Below are 19,118 nucleotides of genomic sequence, written 5' to 3'. Positions count from 1 at the left end.
AGAGAAAGTCACAGAGAGAGAGGGAGAGAAAGAGAGAGAGAGACTGCGTGTACATCCTTTGCAGAGGCGTCAAAAGTTCGCGGAACTAGCTCAGAAAGTCACTAATACCCAGAAATAAAATGAGAGGTTACACTGGAAAAAAAATAATTGTGTTATATAAAGTGGAATAATACACAGAGGAAACTAGCAAAAGTTTTAGGTTCAAGAACAGGGCTGAAACGTTTTTAAAAGTAAAAGGTTTTATACACATTTTTTTTAATTCATGCTATCTGAAATACTTTATTTTACTTTTTAAAATGTTTTGACCCTACATTGACACCTAAAACGTCGAATAATTTTCTCTGTGTAATATAAATTTTCACCGTATGTACTTATTTTATAAACTTAAAAGTTTAAGTTCCATTAAAATACACTGTAAAATGGTCTTATAGGGATAATAAATTTAGTTCATAGAATTTATGTTTTATTTTGACAAATTTCAAAATTTAGAAAATATTTAATAATTGCAACTTTGTATTTTCTCTACAAATTTAAAAGGCTTAACCTTGTTTTTAAATATCAGGTACATTCACTTAAATTCCGACGCTTTAAATATATTATTTTGATAACAGCAATTACTTCTTATCAATTTTTTATTGCAGTGCAAGTAAAGAGCGGCCGCCTTTGATTAGCTGATAAGCCGCTCAATAAGGCGAATCTCACACGAAGCTTCGTCTATAATGATCAGTTGTGCTGGAAACTTTGGAAGAAACGAACGTGTGAGCTGTTGGAAATATAAGAAGCAGAGCAAAGAATCGAAAGTGTACATACTATATGGTGCAGCTATACTAAATATAGCTTAGAAGTCAATTTCTTATGAGTATTTTATAGAAACCGGAAAATATGGAGAGGTAAGTGTAGGAAGTAGTTAAAATATGTAAGTATCTTTTCAATACTTTTGTATTCCTTAGTTTCTGGCAGGAATTGAAGTCGTTGCTGAAGACCCTGCTCTGCTTTGTGGTTGCTTTGATGCTGGTGCCTCTATTGCTGTTATCACTTCTATGTAAGTGTTCGACATATCCCCTGCAGTGATCGATGATCATCGATTCGCGACACGCGCTGCTTCACTGATAAGCCACATAAATCAATAACTTCAAAAGGGGCGGCTATATAAATAAACGATCCATGGGTTGATTAACCGATTCTCACTCAGCCAAAGGATCATCTGTTAATGGGAGCCCAAGACTTAAATGGGGCTGATGAGAGAAAGAATGAGAGGGTCTCGGAGAAAGTAGATAAGCTTTTTGTTTATAAATAATACAGGTTACCTGTTGCACCTTTGCGGAACCCAGACAAGCGATCAAGCGAACCTTGACCAACTGAATTACTCATAAAATTTGCCATTGATAAGCCCAGTCTTCGCTGCTTGATACCCGGTAATCGCTGGGAATGATGGCCCATTCTCATGGGGTACACTTGTGAATTGATTAAATTAATCAGCTTATTATTTGGGGGGTCCCAAAAAGTCATAAAATTAAAATTATTTACTGTCGAGGTAATTGGGTTGAACTTTCGCTCTAGGGTTTACAACAAATTATAATGACTTTGAACTTTAATCTTTGATATTTTTCTTTTAATTTAAAAATCCCTCCTTTTACAATTAACGGGTATCTAATGTTCGAGAAACTCACTACTGAAATTCTTTGTTATTATTTCTTGTTTTTGCTTTCTTTTATTGTATGTACTTAATCACTAGATTTTAATAAGCCCCTAGAGGTGGTAACAAGTGAAATCAATTCATGAGCTACTAAACTTGTACATCTTAAATACCTATCTATATTTTCAGGCGCCCATTTTGGCAATGAACTATCCAACTATGTGCTGAGCATCAAGTACCCAAACCTAACTATCTCAAAGTCCAAGAAGATCCGGACTTTAATCGACACGCCAAAGAATGCGGGCATATTTCACTTTCTTCTCCAAGTGGAGGGAGATTGTGACTTCGACCGGATCAAGATGTCCTATGCCCAGTATGTAACTGATGTGAGGGATAAAACTGGAATGCTAAGGTTCCCCAAACTGCGTCAAAAACTCGTCTCTTGTTGGGGACACTATGCGTGGGTGAATGATAGTAGGTAAGTGTTACGGTTATAAAGAAATTGATGACAGATCATAACTATCCTTTGTTTCCTTTTTAAAGTGGCTTCAACATCAATAATCACGTCCTGCTCAATACCCACAAATACCGAGGACGTCCAGTCACCGAATCGAATATTCAGGAGTATGTTAGCGAACTGGCCACCAAGTATATACCCTCCGATCTTCCCCAGTGGCAGGTAATTGTGATCCCGAATGCGGAGAACTGCCAACCCTACTACATCCTTATCAAACTACACCACCTAATAATCGCCGAAGAGGAGGATCTGCATGTGAGTGAGATGCTTCTGCTGCAGGATCCACAAAAGAAAATTGAGATGACTCTGAACGATGGATTAGGTCAGAGTTCGAATCAACAACTCTCACGTTTTGTACGAAAACCCGAGCACATCAGCAGATTGATTAGTCACATAATGCATCTTATCATATGCCGATGGCAGAAATTCATCTATGAATTCGAATCTCTTGAGACTCCAGATGGCTCCACTTCTAGTATTCAAGTTAGAAACCTCAGTCAGTTGGCTTCTTTGATAGTAATTGTCCTGGTAAATGTGATTTTGGGCTATATAAGGAGTCGTTCAATGCTCAAGAAACTCAAAAGACGTTCAGTTAGCTATCGAAATCCAGTGGGTCGTTTTCAAACCGTACGATTGCTTTTGAATAGGGAGTTAGAGCAAAGAAATCTTAATTGGTGGGTGGCCAGAAATGCCGTCTATAACAGTTTGCAGCCTACTAATTTGGCCAAGGTTTGGACCCGTTTTCTTTGGCGTCTTAATCTCAATCATGTTTTGCTTCTACCCTATCACATGTACTGTGAACTCCTGGCATTCGGTGATGTCTTGATTAAGGGACAAACTTCGTATAGTTCAACTTATTGTGCGAGACTTCATTTATATGTACCGCTCTTACTCTACGCTCACTTGGAGTTCTTCAAAATTCTTTGGGAGCTTTTCCAGGCTCCAAGAAACATTTATGAGGTCCTTATCGAGCAGCCAACTAAAGAGTTGAATATTCTACATACCAAATCGTATGCAGGCAGGAAAATTGTTTCTTTTGGGCGGTCAATAAATGGCGCCCAACTAAGGGCCCGCAATGAGGGTAAATTCAGTAATGATCTCAGAGAGTCCGACTTTAGTTTGACTTGCCTAGCTGGTGCGGTCCACGATTACTTTGAAACATTCTCAGGACACTTGAAAGTCCCCAATTTCCTAAACACCACTTGTAGAACCATAGATAAGGGATACTTTACAGATCGCATTGGGGATAAATCCGAAAACATTGGGGGCGTGGTCTTTTTGCAATTGCCTTTAAGAAAACCAGACGCTGAACATGCTGGAGAACTTCATCAGATTGTTGAAAGAATTAGAAAGCAACAGATCATAATATATTTAGCCTCTATTGGTCAGACAAAGTACAGTCTTCTCACATCCCTTTTCCCACATGTTATTACGAAAATTTTCATTAACTTCTTCTCATATAACTTTCCCATCACAATCACTGAGATCTACGGAGCCACTAATGAGTTTCAATCGGCTTGGGGTCAGAAAGTTCAGGATGTTCTTCTCTTCCGGCCACCACAATCGAAGACCTGTCTTTCCCTAAATCTACATCGCTTTGGTGACAAATATAGGTTGGCTGTGATGGCAGATACACATCTAGCACCTGATCACACAATAATCACAAGATCTTTCGATCATTATATGGAAACAATAACTCTATAATAAGAAATAACCTTCCCCATCTTCATATTGATGTATGTGCATAATATAAACGAAGTGAAAATTATTTATCCAACTTTAAAAAAATAGTTTTTACTTACAAAAAAGTTTATCAAAGATATCGAAGTACTTGTTTTTAGCATTCTAGTACTCTTGGATATAAGTGCCAATTAAAAACACTGCTTTAGTAAACTCTATTCCAGTGACTCTGCTTAAACGATGTATCAAAACAATAAATATCGTAAGCACCTTGAGGATCATTTCTACGGGACGAAGAATACATCTGTGAGTCTCCAAGCAATAAATATATATATATAGATAGCCCTAATACATTTTGAACAGCCCCTCAATGAGAACAAAGAGCATGGACAGTGTGCCTATAAGGATGTCGAATGTCAAGCGCGTAGGGAAAGAATTAATTCTCCGGAGAATATTCCTCAGATTTGCAAGCAAACTTATACATCGGAAAAGTACCTAGCTAGGCAGGATAACTACGGCGATTACAACAAAAGACCGTGTGAAAATCCGACGTGCTCATATGAACAGCATCAACAGCGCGTTCATCAAGCGCATGATCCATTTTATAGGAAGTATTATCATAGTAATCATAGTAATCATCATTATAAATATGATGACAATCGTCTCCAGTCCCAGCAACACCAGGTAAACGTAATTTTTAGCCAATCTCAAATATAGAACAAATAATCCTGGGAATTTCATATAGCTATCCAACCAATCGAATGCTCGTCAGCAATGGAGTCCGAAAAGAGTGAACGAACACAGTCCCGTATACTCACCCAAACCATATAATAGCCATTTCCCTTTCGGTCGCAGTACTCGAAACCAGGAGCCAGTCAATGAAAATGGCGGGGGAGATTGTCTTCTCTACAAGAACTTGACTTATGGTGCCCCTCCATCTAGCAAAAGTGATGATGGTGGCGGGGATAGAGGTGCTATGAAACACTCGCCCCAATGTAAAAGCCCACATCAGAAGAGAGAGTCACATAACCGCTTTGAAGCGGCCAAAGCTCATTGCCAAGCTATTGGTGATCAATTTCGGCGGCAGTTTGCCCCTTCTAGCGAGGGTTCCAGCTCCAAGGGCTCCAAATCCAAACCCTCCAAAGTAACCGTGATTAGTGCTAAGAGCGGTGACGATCTCAGAGCAGCAGTAAGATCGCAAATAGAACTGCAAGAGGCTATCGAGGAATTTAAGCTCGAAGTGAGGAATAAACAGGGGGAGGCATTGTCCGATGACAAATCCAGTCCACACCCGAAAAAGATCCAATCTCCCAAATCCGATTCAGTGGTTGAGGATGTCGTTGCAATGGCCATGGAACCCCATTCAGATAATGCACTTTCGGATGACCTCCAAGACGAAGACTTGACTGGCAGCCCAGATAAATTAGTCAACACCAAAGTTATAGAGCCCATGATAATGAAAATTCAACGCATGTATCTGAACACTCTGCAGGAGGAATTTCAACTCATTGAGTATCTGGGAACGATCCCGAAACTGGTCAAAGACGTTTATAACCAAGAAACTGATGAGGAGGAAAAAATGCATAAGGAAACATAAAGATTATATTTTTTTGATTTACTTGTTATATTTTGTATAATAAAAATTATGTTTTAGGCAAAATGAAATTTTATTTACAAAAAAAAAATAGTAACTAAAACAAAGTGAGAACTTTTTAAGTGGCTGCCAAAATGTAAATGAATATGCACATTTCAAATGACGCGCCAATCGCATAAATATTGCACGCCCTAGTGGAGACAAGCTCCTGACAGCGGAGACACCAACCTGACATTTAAGAGTGACCGCTTGCAATATTTTCGGTATTTCTGTTTTATTTCGGTATATTGGTATAAATAAAAATGGTATACGTAGTATTTTTTCCAGAGCCAGACGCGGTCACACTGCTTCTAGAACAAAAAAAAACTATTCGCGAATTGGTGAAAACGCCGCTGCGGAAATTCTGCCAGCCGAATGAAAACCCCACGGTGGAGGGTGCGGGTGAATAGCAAACGGAGCGTAAGATAAAAGGCACGGCTAGCTGAGAGGCGTCACGTAGACGACGGCCGACTGATCGATATTCAATACAGGCGCAGGGCAGCGCTCACACACACACACCCACAGGGACACGCGTGTGTGTCGCCACACACACACAAACACATGGAGAACACTCGAGGTGGCGAAAATAATGTAGAATTGGCCAACGGCGGCAAGGATTTGGCCAAGGAGTTCCAGGAGCAGGTGGAAAATGCCCAAAAACCGGTGGAGAAGACACTGGAAGCGACGGGAGAGGTACCCCGTGAGCGGGAAACGCCCGGAAAGGGGGTAAACAACGAGGCGGCTGTGGAAAACAACAACGCAAATGCCCGCGGAAATGCCAGTCCAACAACTACAAGCGCAGAGGAGGCAGCAACAAAAACTAATACTTTAGTAGAAGCAGCAGCAACAGCAGCAGCAGCAACAACAACGGCAACTGCAAACAGCAACAATTTACCCATACCAGAGCAACAACCATTGCAGTCAGGCGATGGGAATGCAAATAACACAACAAAAGCAATAACAAAGCCAGCAGAAGAGGAAGAAGAAGCAAAAGCAACAACGGAGACAACAATAACAACAACAACAAGCACAGACGAGAAGACAGGTAAAGTAAAGCGAAATTCACAGAAAACAAATCCAATGCCAACTAATGTGATTTACACCACACCCACAACCATCCAACCACCCGCAGAAGAGCGCAATCACAAGAGGAAGAAGAGAGATAAGGAGCGGGATGACGATAAGAATCGGCGCAGCAGCAACAACAACAGCAGCAGCAAGGATCGGGATAAGGAGAGAGAGCGTGAGAGGGAGAGGGAGAGGGAACGAGAGCGCGAAAGGAATCGCGAGAGCAGCTCAAAGACCTCCAAGGAGAGCGACCACAAGTCCAATTCTTCGCGCAGCAAAGAGAAGAAGTATCACCGCAGCGATCGGGACAGAGAGAGGGAGAGAGATCGGGATCGGGAGAAGGTGAGCTGTGGGAAAGTTTCTGGAAGACCAGAAAGCAAACGGAAACAGTCAGAATAGATATAAACACGGAATACGTCATCTATCAGTTACAAAACCCTCGCAATCTACTAGATACATCGGTAGTTTGAGTTATAATTTACTTGATATCGAATGTCGTGACCTCTGAATGCTATTTGCTAATGAAATATTGTAATGTGTAATTTCAACACTCAAATTGTCAATGCTATATTTTTCTTTCTTGGAAATCTATGGAAAACTTAACCATGGGTGTTTTTTAAACAATAACATGATAACGAAAGACGAGATCTTCAGTCCAGCGAGTCATAGTTTTTAATAAGAAAAAAAAAGTAACCGTAGTCGTTTACATAGCAAACTGTTGCAGCTATTAAATGTTTGCACAGGTGTCCATCAAAAAATAATAAAGCACTATAAACAATTTTCCTCCTTACTTTCAGATTCCCTCCTCGTCGTCCAGCTCATCTTCGCACTCGCATCGTCGCCGGAGTTCTGAAAGCAGCAGAAGCAGCCAGAACAGCTCATTCAAAACGAAGGATCCAGTGGCGGATTCTGTTCTGCCACAAGCAGTGGCTGCTGCCCTAGAGCAGCAAATCAAAGTGGAGGAGAGAATCAAAACAGAACCAGTAGAAACTAAACTAGAAACGGAAGCAGAACCATTACCAGTACTTACTAACCTCATCAAAACTGAAGCGGAAATCAAAAAGGAATCACCGGTGGAGCCACCCAAGCCATTGGTGAATGGAGAGGCGGCAGCAAAGACCCGAGAGGAGGTCACTAGGCAGCTTCAGTTTGGGGACAAGAGCTCCAGTTCCAAACTGATGCCATCGCCGGCGCCGAAAACCAGTTCCGGATCAAACTCTTCAGCCAGCAATCATTCCTCCAGCCAGAGCAGCAGCAGCCGAAAGACCTATACGTCGTCATCTTCCTCTTCATCCTCCAGCAACCATCACAAGAGTTCCTCGTCGTCATCTTCCCGTCACACCTCCTCCTCTTCATCCTCTTCTCGGGACTGCTCCAAGTGCTACAAGCGCTCCAAGATCCGGCGAACCAGTGTAGGCGTTCAGTGCCTGCAGCATGCCCCAGCCGCTGGACCCTGGCAAACTGTTCAAAGCCTGCCACCAAGGCCCAACCGAAAACCACCAGCTGGCTTGGAAAACCTTAAGTACGGCTGCTACTTCCAGGTGGAGCAGTATCCGAATGGCGGGGCCTCCATTGTTCACCTGTATCAGCATGAAATCGATGCATTGCCGCCGGACGAAATGGAGGAGCTTGTGGATGAGTTTTTTGAGGTCTGCTTCGCAGAGGATGAACAGGGTTATGCCCACCATGTGATGGGCATTGTCCACGATGCGGCGCGTTATCTTCCCGATCTTCTCGAGCACATGGCCGAGAACTACTCAACGTTAACGGTGAAGGCGGGAGTTCTCGGACGCAACTCGGACATCGAGACCTGTACGATGTCGCAGTACAATGAGCAGGTAAGAATCCATTTTACATTTATTTAAAAATACTCCTTGCATATTAATTTATAATTCTTGTCTTACTCCAAGGTGGTTCGCAATTATTGCCAAGGAACCTTTCGATATGGACCCTTGCATCAGATCAGTCTGGTCGGCAAAGTGCATGAAGAGGTCGGCGGCTATTTTCCGGATCTCCTGGGTCGCATCGAAATGAATCCATTTTTAAGAAAGGTAGTGTTAATCAATAATTAGTCAACGATTATGGTCTAACTTCAGTTTTTATTTTCCAGACCATGCCTTGGGCTTGTAATTCCATACTTCAAACGGACCCCCGTCAGTCGAACGATGGTCCCATCCTCTGGATACGTGCTGGAGAGCAGTTGGTTCCCACTGCAGAGCTAAATAGCAAGACCCCGCTCAAGAGGCAGAGGTAAATTGGCATCGAAAGAATATAACCTAATAAGTTAATCTGTTAAACTCTCTTAAATTCACTTAGAACTCGTATTAATGAGCTGCGAAACCTTCAATATCTGCCCCGTTTATCGGAGGCCCGTGAGACGATGATCGAGGATCGGACCAAAGCTCATGCGGATCACGTAGGCCATGGCCACGAACGCATCACCACCGCTGCAGTTGGTGAGCTGCTCCTGATTAATGTGCTTCCCTGAAACCGACTAATTGTCGTTCTCGTACTTTTTTTTGTTTTCCAGGCATACTGAAGGCTGTGCACTGTGGACAGACTTACTCGCAGAACCGCATCACCAAAGACGTGGTCGCTTTTGCCGCCCAGGACTTCAATACAATGGTGGAAATGCTGCAGCTGGACCTGCACGAGCCCCCGATCTCTCAGTGCGTGCAGTGGATCGAGGACGCCAAGCTGAACCAGCTGCGCCGAGAGGGCGTCCGCTATGCCCGCATCCAGTTGTGTGACAACGACATATACTTCCTCCCCCGCAACATAATCCACCAGTTTCGCACTGTGACGGCGGTGACGAGCGTAGGTAAGTAAATACAACCTATGACTCTTTTCTTTACTAGAATCTTTGAGTAATACTCTGCCATCTACAGCTTGGCACCTGCGCCTTCGACAGTATTATCCCGGTCAGGAGGTGATTAACGAGAAAAACAACCCTGTGCTAGCCGAAACACCGCACTACAAGGAGAAGCAAACGATCCTGCCAAACCCGATCAGCCACGACGAATGTGGCAAAAAGACGCCCTCAAAGCGAGCACACGATGGCAGGACGAAAAAGAAACTTATTGATATCGATGGCAAGGAGCGTCGTTCCAGTGAGAGTAGTATGGACGAGCAGCCATCCGCAGGAAGCTCCTCTCCAAGCCAGAATCAGGAAAGCAACAGCAACAGTAGCAGTCAAAGCAGCACCAGTGGAGCTAGTACTCCCAAAAAGAAGACCAGCAAAGACGACTCCAAGATAGATATGAGGAAAATGGTCCTGGAACACAAATATAAACTGACCAAAGCGGCTGTTGTGGGAACTCAAGAGAAGGAGAAGCCCAAGAAGGATAAGGAGAAGGAAAAGACAAGGGAGAAGGATAGGGATAAAGAGAAGGATAAGGAAAAGGAAAAAGAAAAGGAAAGGAGGAGCGAAACTCCCAAAAAGCATACAACGCCAGCCAAGAGTGGCTCCATAAGTGAGCCCTCGCCTGCCAAAATTCCCCGTTTGAACAACGACACAACTCCCAGTTCTCCTGCTCCCACAGTTGTTCCCACGGCTGCTTCTCCACTCAAACCTATAACTAATCCTATACCTGCATCTGCACCACCTTTACCTGTTCCAACTCTTCCTGTAGCTGCTGCACCACCCATCCTGTCCGGACTGCCACCGCCACTTGTGCCTCAAACGCCCTTCATTCATCGCCTAAACCAAAAGGAGCCTGAGATAAAGATCCAAGTGAAGATCGTGTCCGATAGCAAAAGTGATATCAGTACCTCCAGTCTAGCTCTGTCTACAGCAGCGCCACCACCACCTCCGCCGCCCCCTCCGGATCCTGTTGAGGATGTGGCAAATGAGCTCATTGTGGAGAGCACACCCCAACTAATCGTCGATCACGAGGAGGAGGTCACCGAAGTGTGTGCGGAGGAAATTGTGGAAATGGATATACCAATTCCCAAGGAACCAGCCCCAGCTGTGGCTCCTACATTACTAACTACTAGTTCTTCATCACTAATAAATGTTCCTCCACCACCAACCCCAGCTCCCACACCCATAACACTTTCTGCACTGCATCCACCGCTACCGGTTGTAGCTGCTCCACCTCCACCGCCACCCACTCAAATTGTCAAAGTGGTTCTCCCAGCTTCATTGACTCCTCTTACCAGAATGTCGGTGGTTTTGCCACCCTTGCCGCCTTTGCCTCCATCGCGGGCAACAGCACCACCTCCTCCACCACCTCCGCCGAACAGCAAAGGAAGCGGCACCACCATCCCCATAGCAGCCACAGTTTCCCCGCTGAAACCCACCTACAAAACCATTAGTTTACCCTCACATAAGATCATCATCGCAGGCACCGCCGGAGGGAACCGCGTTTCCGTAGCGAAAGGCGCGGCTAAGAGACCTGTGGACCTTTTGGGTTCCATCATGGCCAGCATGGACAAGCCAGCGGGGAGTGGCTCCAATAGTAACTCCTCATCATCGACATCCTCGGCAACAACGAATAGTTCGCTCTCCTCATACACCAACTCCAACAGTAGCTTCTGAAATTGGAAGAAGGAATGGCAGGAGAGCGAAAGTAGAGGCTCCTATTTGGACTTTATGTGAAACTATATATTTTGTAAATTTAAAAGCCGCTCGGATTTCCGTTTAACGGATTTCGAGGTGCTAAATCCTTTTCAGGAAGATCTCAACGCTGAAAAAGATATAGGTACGTTAAGTATCGCTCACTTACTATAACATTGTCATGGGTTAAAATTTTATAATTGTATTAAGTAGTGCGAAATGTTTCGCAATAACAGGCTTTATATTCTGTATAAGTTTAGTTATACATCTTCTTTTTTTTTGGGAAAATTTGTATTCCTTCTCCAATATAAGCCAGCACAGTTTTGTATTAAGTGAGCGAAATCTCATCCAGTGCCGAGAGATCTTCCATTGTAAATAGCCAAAAGCTTATATGTAGTCCTACACCTCACATACAAACACCCCTATATTTGATAAAGAACGTAGATTTTTAAGCTCAAAATGCGAGACACTTGATAGATATGTAGTTTTTTAATTTATTTACACCACCAACCACACCGCAGGCACTTTTTAGATACAACAATTGAACGTTTTTTAATGCAGGCAGGTACATTTAACTGTTATAGTGTGTATTTTTTAATGGCACGCACCTAATTGGCCAGAGACATTCGTACTCGTTAAAAGTATAAATTAAAAGCCACAAGGCTTGGCCAAGGTCCCAGTTTAATTTCCTTCTCAACAACTTTTTTGAAAAGTGTTTTGAAAGTGCGTAGAACAATACACACATTGATAATTACAATATATATATACACCATATATAACTGTAGAATTAAGCCAGCTTACACGTTGAAGAAACAATAAAGATTCGGATCGTAAAAAAACAAAATTGTTTTGTCACTAAAATCCCGATACAGAAAACCCACAGTAAAGCAGTACATTGTGGATTACGGACATAACATTTTAATATCTAAAGAAATAATACAAAAATCGTACAAAAAGTATTTGGTGGATAAATCCACATAACTAGGTTTAACAGATCCAAAGCCACCAAGATATTGCAATGCACAAGGAATGCCGAATAAAGATCTATTGAGATGTCTAGAGCTTGGAGCGCAGCTCCTGGATTCTTCCTTGAGCGGATCGCTGCAGATCCATCAGCTTCATGGCAAAGCCCATGTTGCCCTGGATCTTGATCTTGCCCTGAAAGAAGGCCTTTTGCGGTGGCAACTTTCCTGTCAGCAAATCAAAGACATCCTCGTCGCTGATGATGAAAGTTACATCACACTTTTCTGAAATAGTAAATTAAAATAATTAATTTGAATATACTTTTTATACACTTAAAGTAGGCTTACGTGTTCCGTTAAAGATAATTCTTCCCTTGCCTTGCTTGGCATCGATTACCCAGTATCCGGTCTGGCCATTGGGTCCGTTGTTCACCTTAAAGCCGTAAATGGCGCGCACTTTCTCGATAAGATTGTCCTTGTCCTCCTGCATGGCCTGCTCAAGAAGTTTGAGTAAGGGAGATACCTTGAATCCTTCTTCGCTAGTTGCCGTCTTGGCGGCAGCTGTCAGATTCCGAATCACTTTGTTGGCAGCGGGGAAACCCAGCCTATACAGCGCCACCACCACGGCTCCTCCCAAACCAAGATTGTGCTGCAGAGCCAACTGGGCATTGGGCACTTGGCGTTTCTCGGCCAACCCACGGAGCTGCCAGCAGAGCTCAGCACATTGAGCCAGACCAGTGGCTCCCAGAGGATGACCCTTGGAGATCAGACCACCACTGGGGTTGACCACGAACTTTCCACCGTAGGTGTTGTCTCCGGCGTCGATGAACTCGCCGGCCTTGCCCTCTCCGCACAGACCAAGTGCCTCATAGGTGACCAATTCGTTGGCCGAGAAGCAATCGTGCAGTTCCACCACCTGGACGTCCTGGGGCTTGTAGCCGCTCTTGGCGAACAGGCGCTGAGTGGCCAGACGGGTCATGTCTGTTCCAGCAATCTTCATCAGGCTCTTGTCGGCAAAGGTAGACGCCGGATCACTGGCCATCTCCATGCCCACAATCTCAACTGCCTGCTTCTCCAAACCATGACGGCGGACGAAGGCCTCCGAGGCGAGGATAGCTGCTCCTGATCCATCGGAAGTGGGGCAGCACTGCAACTTGGTCAGCACGCCCTCCACAACCTGGGGCGACTTCATAATCTGCTCCAGGGTGTACTCATCGCGGAACTGCGAGTAGCTAACCGGAGGCAATAAGGCTAATAATTAGATACGGAACTACTGAAACGATTTAGTTAATAAGCCTTACGGATTGTTGACCGAGTGTTTGTGGTTCTTCCAGGCGATTTTGCCAAAGTGCTCGGGCTTGGTGCCGTACTTCTTCATGTGCTCCTTGCCAGCGTTTCCAAAGATCTGGGCAGCCATAGGACCAGCTCCGATCTCGGTCAGCTCACCCATTTCAGTGATGTGACGCTCCATGGGATTGGCGCGATCAAAGTACTGAGCGGGAAAGAAGTAATAAGTCAGTAATGGATTTGGTACCGCCTTTAGTTATTTACCTTTGAGGACAGTGATCCACGTTCCATCTTCTCGAATCCCAGGGCCAGGACGCAGTCGGCGTTGCCGCCCTCGACGATCTGCTTGGCCAGATACAGAGCACTCGATCCTGTGGAGCAGTTGTTGTTCACATTGTAGACGGGAATGCCGGTCATTCCCACCTCGTAGATCGCCCGCTGTCCGCAGGTGGAGTCCCCATACACGTAGCCAGCCACCGCCTGCTGCACTTCCTCGTACTTGATGCCGGCATCCTGAAGAGCCTTCGTAATAGCCTCCTTGGCAAAGTCCGGGTAGCAAACATCAGCTCGACGACCGGGCTTCTCAAACTGCAGGGAACACGAAAATAGAGTTTTGGATTATCAGAGATTAGCATGGGCCTCCCAGAATGCAGATTAATAATTCCAATCGCGACACTTTAGGGGGCAGTGGATCGATACAGCTAGTCGTAATAATATTTATAATAATGATAATGGAATGGAGCCACAAACATTCGAGAGCAGATTATCGAACGAAGTGCAGCCCGGTTCAAAGTCCGGTAATCGCTTAATATTGCTCAATATTCAAGTTACTTGCAAATTGTCAAAGCTCCTCTTTTATTCTTTGTTTTGTTTTTATTTACATTTTCACTTGAGGTTGCCTACAACTATCGGGGGTTTCGGGATACTTACCTTGGTCATGCCCACCCCGACGACATAAACACGGATCTTCGACATTTCTTTGTAGCAGGATCTAAAACAAAACAGGTAATACCGCAACTAGTGCTCAAGAGCTATTAAATTAAGTCGCGGACCAGAAGCTGTGTGCAATTAGACAGGGTTGCCTTCCAATAACAATTACCATGGAATACGGTAACACCAATCATATGTTTAAGGAGAGCGCGTCATTTAAACCAAATGCAGCCCTGGAAAATTCATGAAATTAAGTTCTTAATTTACTTTTTCATTTAGCAAACTTATCTTATTTATCTATTAATATGATGATAAATGTTTTGTAATTTTAGAAAAATAAAGCCTAACCTCGAACCGTTAAACCCTCAATCAATGCTATATTAGCTTTATAACTAGTACCGAAAATTAGTATTAAAAAGTTTTCGACGTTTTCAATAAATATTTCCGATTCATCACCGATGTGTTGCAAATTTTAAATTATAATTTGTAATTATAGTTTTTGAGTTTATGGTACTTAAACTATACCATTACCATACCGTACCGAATGCAGCCCTCACAACAGTGGTGTAGTTTTTTTAGCTCTATTTCTTGGTACCGTAAATTATGTTAATTAGGGAATGTTTTTTTAAATTTGATCTTTTAGGATTAACTTACAGAAATATATAGATAATTGAAGAAAAAAATTTTATTTGAATTTTGATTATCATTAACACAAAATTAATACGAAAAATTTAACCGAAAAGCAGCGTAATCAGCACCTCTGTTCTTATCATATCTTACGTATATAAGAAAGCAACCTGTTGATCCACCTCAGTCGATATTGAGAGTCCGATCCGTGATCCCGCAGAGCACAAACAGCCAAAAAATGACCAAGACCAGAGTTTACGTTATCGGAGTGGGCATGACCAAGGTTCGGCTGCAAGAGATTAACCTTTGTGCCGCCTTTATTTTAATATCTATCCTATCTTTCTGTTATAATTTCCGTTAGTTCGAAAAGCCCGGTCGTCGAGCTGATGTTTGCTACCCGGACTTCGCCAAGGAGGCTGTTACGAAGGCTCTCCAGGATGCGGGCATCAAGTTCGAGGAAGTGCAGCAGGCGGTGGCTGGCTACGTGTACGGAGACTCCACCTGCGGACAGCGGGCTATCTACGAGGTGGGCATGACCGGCATTCCGGTCTACAATGTGAACAACAATTGCTCCACGGGATCGAGTGCCCTGTATCTGGCCAAGCAGATTGTCGAGGGTGGAAACGCCGACTGCGTCCTGGCCCTGGGATTCGAGAAGATGGAACGTGGATCCCTGTCCTCAAAGGTGGATCACTTAACCCTCTACCAAATCCATTACTGACCCATTACGCTCTCCCCGAATAGTACTTTGATCGCGCCAATCCCATGGAGCGTCACATTACCGAGATGGGAGAGCTGACCGAGATCGGACCTGGCCCCATGGCTGCCCAGATCTTCGGAAACGCTGGCAAGGAGCACATGAAGAAGTACGGCACCAAGCCCGAGCACTTTGGCAAAATCGCCTGGAAGAACCACAAGCATTCGGTTAATAATCCGTAAGTTCAGTCGAAAGTTCACCTCACTCGTGCGCTTATCTTATCGCTCGAGAAATAAGTAGACCATCATCCACTCCGAGGGCTGTATGCAGCTGATCCACACACATGTCGTTTTATCTCTGCCCCTTTGTTACTTTCAGCTACTCCCAGTTCCGCGATGAATACACCCTGGAGCAAATTATGAAGTCGCCCCAGGTTGTGGAGGGCGTGCTGACCAAGTTGCAGTGCTGTCCCACTTCCGATGGATCAGGAGCAGCTATTCTCGCCTCGGAGGCCTTCGTCCGCCGTCATGGATTGGAGAAGCAGGCAGTTGAGATTGTGGGCATGGAGATGGCCAGTGATCCGGCGTCTACCTTTGCCGACAAGAGCCTGATGAAGATTGCTGGAACAGACATGACCCGTCTGGCCACTCAGCGCCTGTTCGCCAAGAGCGGCTACAAGCCCCAGGATGTCCAGGTGGTGGAGCTGCACGATTGCTTCTCGGCCAACGAATTGGTCACCTATGAGGCACTTGGTCTGTGCGGAGAGGGCAAGGCCGGCGAGTTCATCGACGCCGGAGACAACACCTACGGTGGAAAGTTCGTGGTCAACCCCAGTGGTGGTCTGATCTCCAAGGGTCATCCTCTGGGAGCCACTGGTCTGGCTCAATGTGCTGAGCTCTGCTGGCAGCTCCGTGGATTGGCCGAGAAACGCCAAGTGCCCAATGCCCAGTTGGCTCTGCAGCACAATCTTGGTTTGGGAGGAGCCGTGGTGGTGGCTCTGTATCGTCTGGGTTTCCCGGGTGCCTCGAAGGCAAAGTTGTAAAGGATATGAACTGTTTTAAATGTATTTACTGCGGTTTTCTTGAAATTTCCAATGCACAGACGTGTTAGGATTAGTCTTCCAGGGCTTATCAACAAAATAATGTAACACAATTTATGTTAAACTAATAAGTAAAAATATTTTCGTGAGATGCCAACATACTTTAAGTAAATCGCTCTGACTTGAAATCGAAAATGGTTGTAAAAAACGAGAACAAACTATTTGATCTAAACGTAATCTATGGACTAGTTTCGTTTGCGTTTCAGCTTGGGGTCACCTTTAGGCTGCTTTCCCCTTTTACACAGTCGGCATAATCCGATTAAGGTCATCACAGGCAGCAGCAGGATTAGGACAACCACAAAGTAGACATCCAGGGAGTAGTAAACGAAGCGGGATAGATACACTGCACTTGATTGGGCCAAAGGAGCGCCCTTCGTATCCGCCACATGTTCCACCCACCAGATGGCCGTCTCCAAGGGATCCTGTAAGCGATTGTTGTAGGCTGAGGCCACCTCCTTGGCTCTTGCCTTAAAAGATGGATCCAGCGCCTTGGTTAACGCTTCATAGACGGTATTTTCATCCAGTTTTTTAAGCTCCAGCTGCAGGGCCATTCCCCGCTGAACCAATGAGGCTATGTTGAGCGACTGATCGCCATAGATGGGCACACCCACAATGGGCACTGCACTGGCAACCGCCTCCGTGGTGCCCATCAGTCCACCGTGGGACATAAACACCCTCAGATTGGGATGTGCAAGGATATCACGCTGGGGCAGCCACTTCCTGATGTGCAGATTTGCTGGCTTATTTGGCAGTGTATCGTTTTCATACTTCCAGATCACTTCCTGCTCCAATCTCCCAAGGGCGCGAACTATACCATCTCGACGGGCAGCGGGAAGGGAACTCGCCTTTAGTTGAGAGCCCCAGCTGATGAGGATGACTCCTTTGGAGGCATTATCCAGTATTTTCTGCAGATCTGAGGGCAAAGGTTTCGGTGGCTTTATGTGCACACCGCCGACTTCTATGATGTTCGGGGGCAGAGGTTTTGGTCCACTCAACGAGAAGTGCTGGTTGACCAGCATCAAAGAAGTATTCCTGACCATATCCTCCGTAGACGGCAATCCCGGACCGAATCTCTGGCGGATCAAGGCGTTGGCAGCGGGAACTGTGAAGATTCTAGGCAGGATCAGCCCAATAATATCTTATCAACAACAGAGAGCTTGTGTGGTGGAAATATTAAACTTGTTGTTTTGATTTATGATAACTAACTTATCTAATCTAGTTAATGACTAAAAACCCAAAAAGGTTACTTACTTGTACAGCAAATTAAGGGAGTGAACTGTAATCCAGTTACCCAATCGTCCCACAAAGGACATCTCCTGGGATTGCCCCTGGAACAATGCGGATATATAGGACGGGATCAGAGGAGCCCCCAATCGCTCGTAGTGCCAGGGCATCAGGGCACAACTGCTCATGCCAATCACCGGGGCTTGAAGAACATGGGCCACACTCATCACACAATCATTATTGAACTGCTCCAGTAGTATGACATCATAGTAACCGGGAGGATGCTTCAGGATTTCAGAAAGGGCTCGGCTATGTAGCGTAGTGTTGCAGGCCTCTTTACCCATGTTATACAGGATAAAGAACTCAATATAGTGGAACAGGTAGTTGTAGGGGCGCTCAAAGTCCTGGGGGAATAATTAAATAATTATATTTTCTTTAAATATTATAATAGTTGATGATGCGTTATACATTTGTTTTTTCTGGAAGGCTGGTAATAATAATAATAATAAAATAATTTGGATTTCCTTTGTTGGAGGTTGGCGTGATTGGTTTGCCTCATCTTCTTGACAACTTACCTCTAGATGAATAGTGTCCGTCAAACTGGAAGGCGGCAGCAGATAATCCGTATATCCTTTTGACGGATCCTTGTCTTCGAATGGACTGATGACATCCACACTGTGACCGGCGTCGGCTAATCCTCGCATTATTGGGTGAAAGAACTTGAAGTGGCTCATGGCTGGATGGGGAAAAAGACCCAAGATTCGCAGGGAATCGCTGGTAGCTACCAGAGAAAGTACCGCCAGCAGGCAGAAACCCTTCCAAACACACATATTGCTGCAATACATGGATAAAGAATCAAGAGTAGAGTCAGTGTGACAATCCTTTTACAAAATCGATTTTATGTTATGAATTTTTCCATTCGCATGGTTGAGGGTGAGGAATGCGCTTCTAAATTTACCTAATGCAAATTTCTATCTCTTCTTATTTTATTTTTTCATAAGCAACACAAAAAATAATCGCCGGCGTTAGTTTTACACAGGGAGAGAGATCCGGAACGGTCAAAAGATGATCATCTACTGACACGGGCGAGTACGGAAAGAGCTCGATTAGGCGGCGAAAACATTCATAAACTTTTATTGGATCATACATACATAAACGAAACTATAACGCATCGGGCTCAGACGCTAATCATCTAGAGGA

The 19,118-nt window shown here is 44.5% G+C and overlaps 6 protein-coding genes across 7 annotated transcripts; 4 read left to right on the top strand and 2 right to left on the bottom strand.

The window, feature by feature from the left end:
* Positions 1-738: 738 nt before the first annotated feature.
* On the top strand, positions 739-3,941 carry LOC119548072. The gene is made up of 4 exons (XM_037855160.1): positions 739-890; positions 951-1,042; positions 1,826-2,114; positions 2,180-3,941. The coding sequence occupies exons 1-4, from the start codon at positions 883-885 to the stop codon at positions 3,855-3,857; spliced, it is 2,067 nt and encodes a 688-aa protein (XP_037711088.1). The 5' UTR covers positions 739-882; the 3' UTR covers positions 3,858-3,941.
* A 59-nt stretch (positions 3,942-4,000) lies between these two features.
* On the top strand, positions 4,001-5,493 carry LOC119548073. Its single transcript, XM_037855161.1, has 3 exons — positions 4,001-4,139; positions 4,197-4,517; positions 4,579-5,493. The coding sequence occupies exons 1-3, from the start codon at positions 4,074-4,076 to the stop codon at positions 5,428-5,430; spliced, it is 1,239 nt and encodes a 412-aa protein (XP_037711089.1). The 5' UTR covers positions 4,001-4,073; the 3' UTR covers positions 5,431-5,493.
* Positions 5,494-5,765: 272 nt separating this feature from the next.
* On the top strand, positions 5,766-11,925 carry LOC119546138. Of its 2 annotated transcripts, XM_037852244.1 has the most exons (8): positions 5,766-6,511; positions 6,599-6,876; positions 7,332-8,372; positions 8,445-8,585; positions 8,645-8,784; positions 8,851-8,990; positions 9,065-9,355; positions 9,423-11,925. In XM_037852244.1, exons 1-8 carry the CDS (start codon positions 6,028-6,030, stop codon positions 11,072-11,074), a joined length of 4,167 nt encoding a protein of 1,388 aa, XP_037708172.1. In that variant the 5' UTR covers positions 5,766-6,027; the 3' UTR covers positions 11,075-11,925. The 2 variants fall into 2 exon arrangements, with proteins under 2 accessions (XP_037708172.1, XP_037708170.1); XM_037852242.1 differs by having other exon boundaries at positions 5,766-6,876.
* A 69-nt stretch (positions 11,926-11,994) lies between these two features.
* Positions 11,995-14,419, bottom strand: LOC119546139 (non-specific lipid-transfer protein). The gene is made up of 5 exons (XM_037852245.1): positions 14,272-14,419; positions 13,606-13,929; positions 13,356-13,546; positions 12,403-13,286; positions 11,995-12,339 (listed from the first exon to the last, which is right to left on the bottom strand). Exons 1-5 carry the CDS (start codon positions 14,314-14,316, stop codon positions 12,149-12,151), a joined length of 1,635 nt encoding a protein of 544 aa, XP_037708173.1. The 5' UTR covers positions 14,317-14,419; the 3' UTR covers positions 11,995-12,148.
* A 646-nt stretch (positions 14,420-15,065) lies between these two features.
* On the top strand, positions 15,066-16,871 carry LOC119546576 (non-specific lipid-transfer protein). The gene is made up of 4 exons (XM_037852972.1): positions 15,066-15,181; positions 15,260-15,583; positions 15,643-15,833; positions 15,974-16,871. Exons 1-4 carry the CDS (start codon positions 15,137-15,139, stop codon positions 16,635-16,637), a joined length of 1,224 nt encoding a protein of 407 aa, XP_037708900.1. The 5' UTR covers positions 15,066-15,136; the 3' UTR covers positions 16,638-16,871.
* Positions 16,646-19,004, bottom strand: LOC119546574 (UDP-glycosyltransferase UGT5). Its single transcript, XM_037852971.1, has 4 exons — positions 18,877-19,004; positions 18,494-18,752; positions 17,946-18,322; positions 16,646-17,807 (listed from the first exon to the last, which is right to left on the bottom strand). Exons 2-4 carry the CDS (start codon positions 18,746-18,748, stop codon positions 16,880-16,882), a joined length of 1,560 nt encoding a protein of 519 aa, XP_037708899.1. The 5' UTR covers positions 18,749-18,752; positions 18,877-19,004; the 3' UTR covers positions 16,646-16,879.
* Positions 19,005-19,118: the final 114 nt, after the last annotated feature.

Source organism: Drosophila subpulchrella, chromosome 2L, assembly GCF_014743375.2.
Source record: "Drosophila subpulchrella strain 33 F10 #4 breed RU33 chromosome 2L, RU_Dsub_v1.1 Primary Assembly, whole genome shotgun sequence".
NCBI classification, from domain to species: Eukaryota; Metazoa; Arthropoda; class Insecta; order Diptera; family Drosophilidae; genus Drosophila; species Drosophila subpulchrella.
Note: the sequence above shows the minus strand (reverse complement) of the source record. Positions and strands in the feature narration are given on the sequence as shown.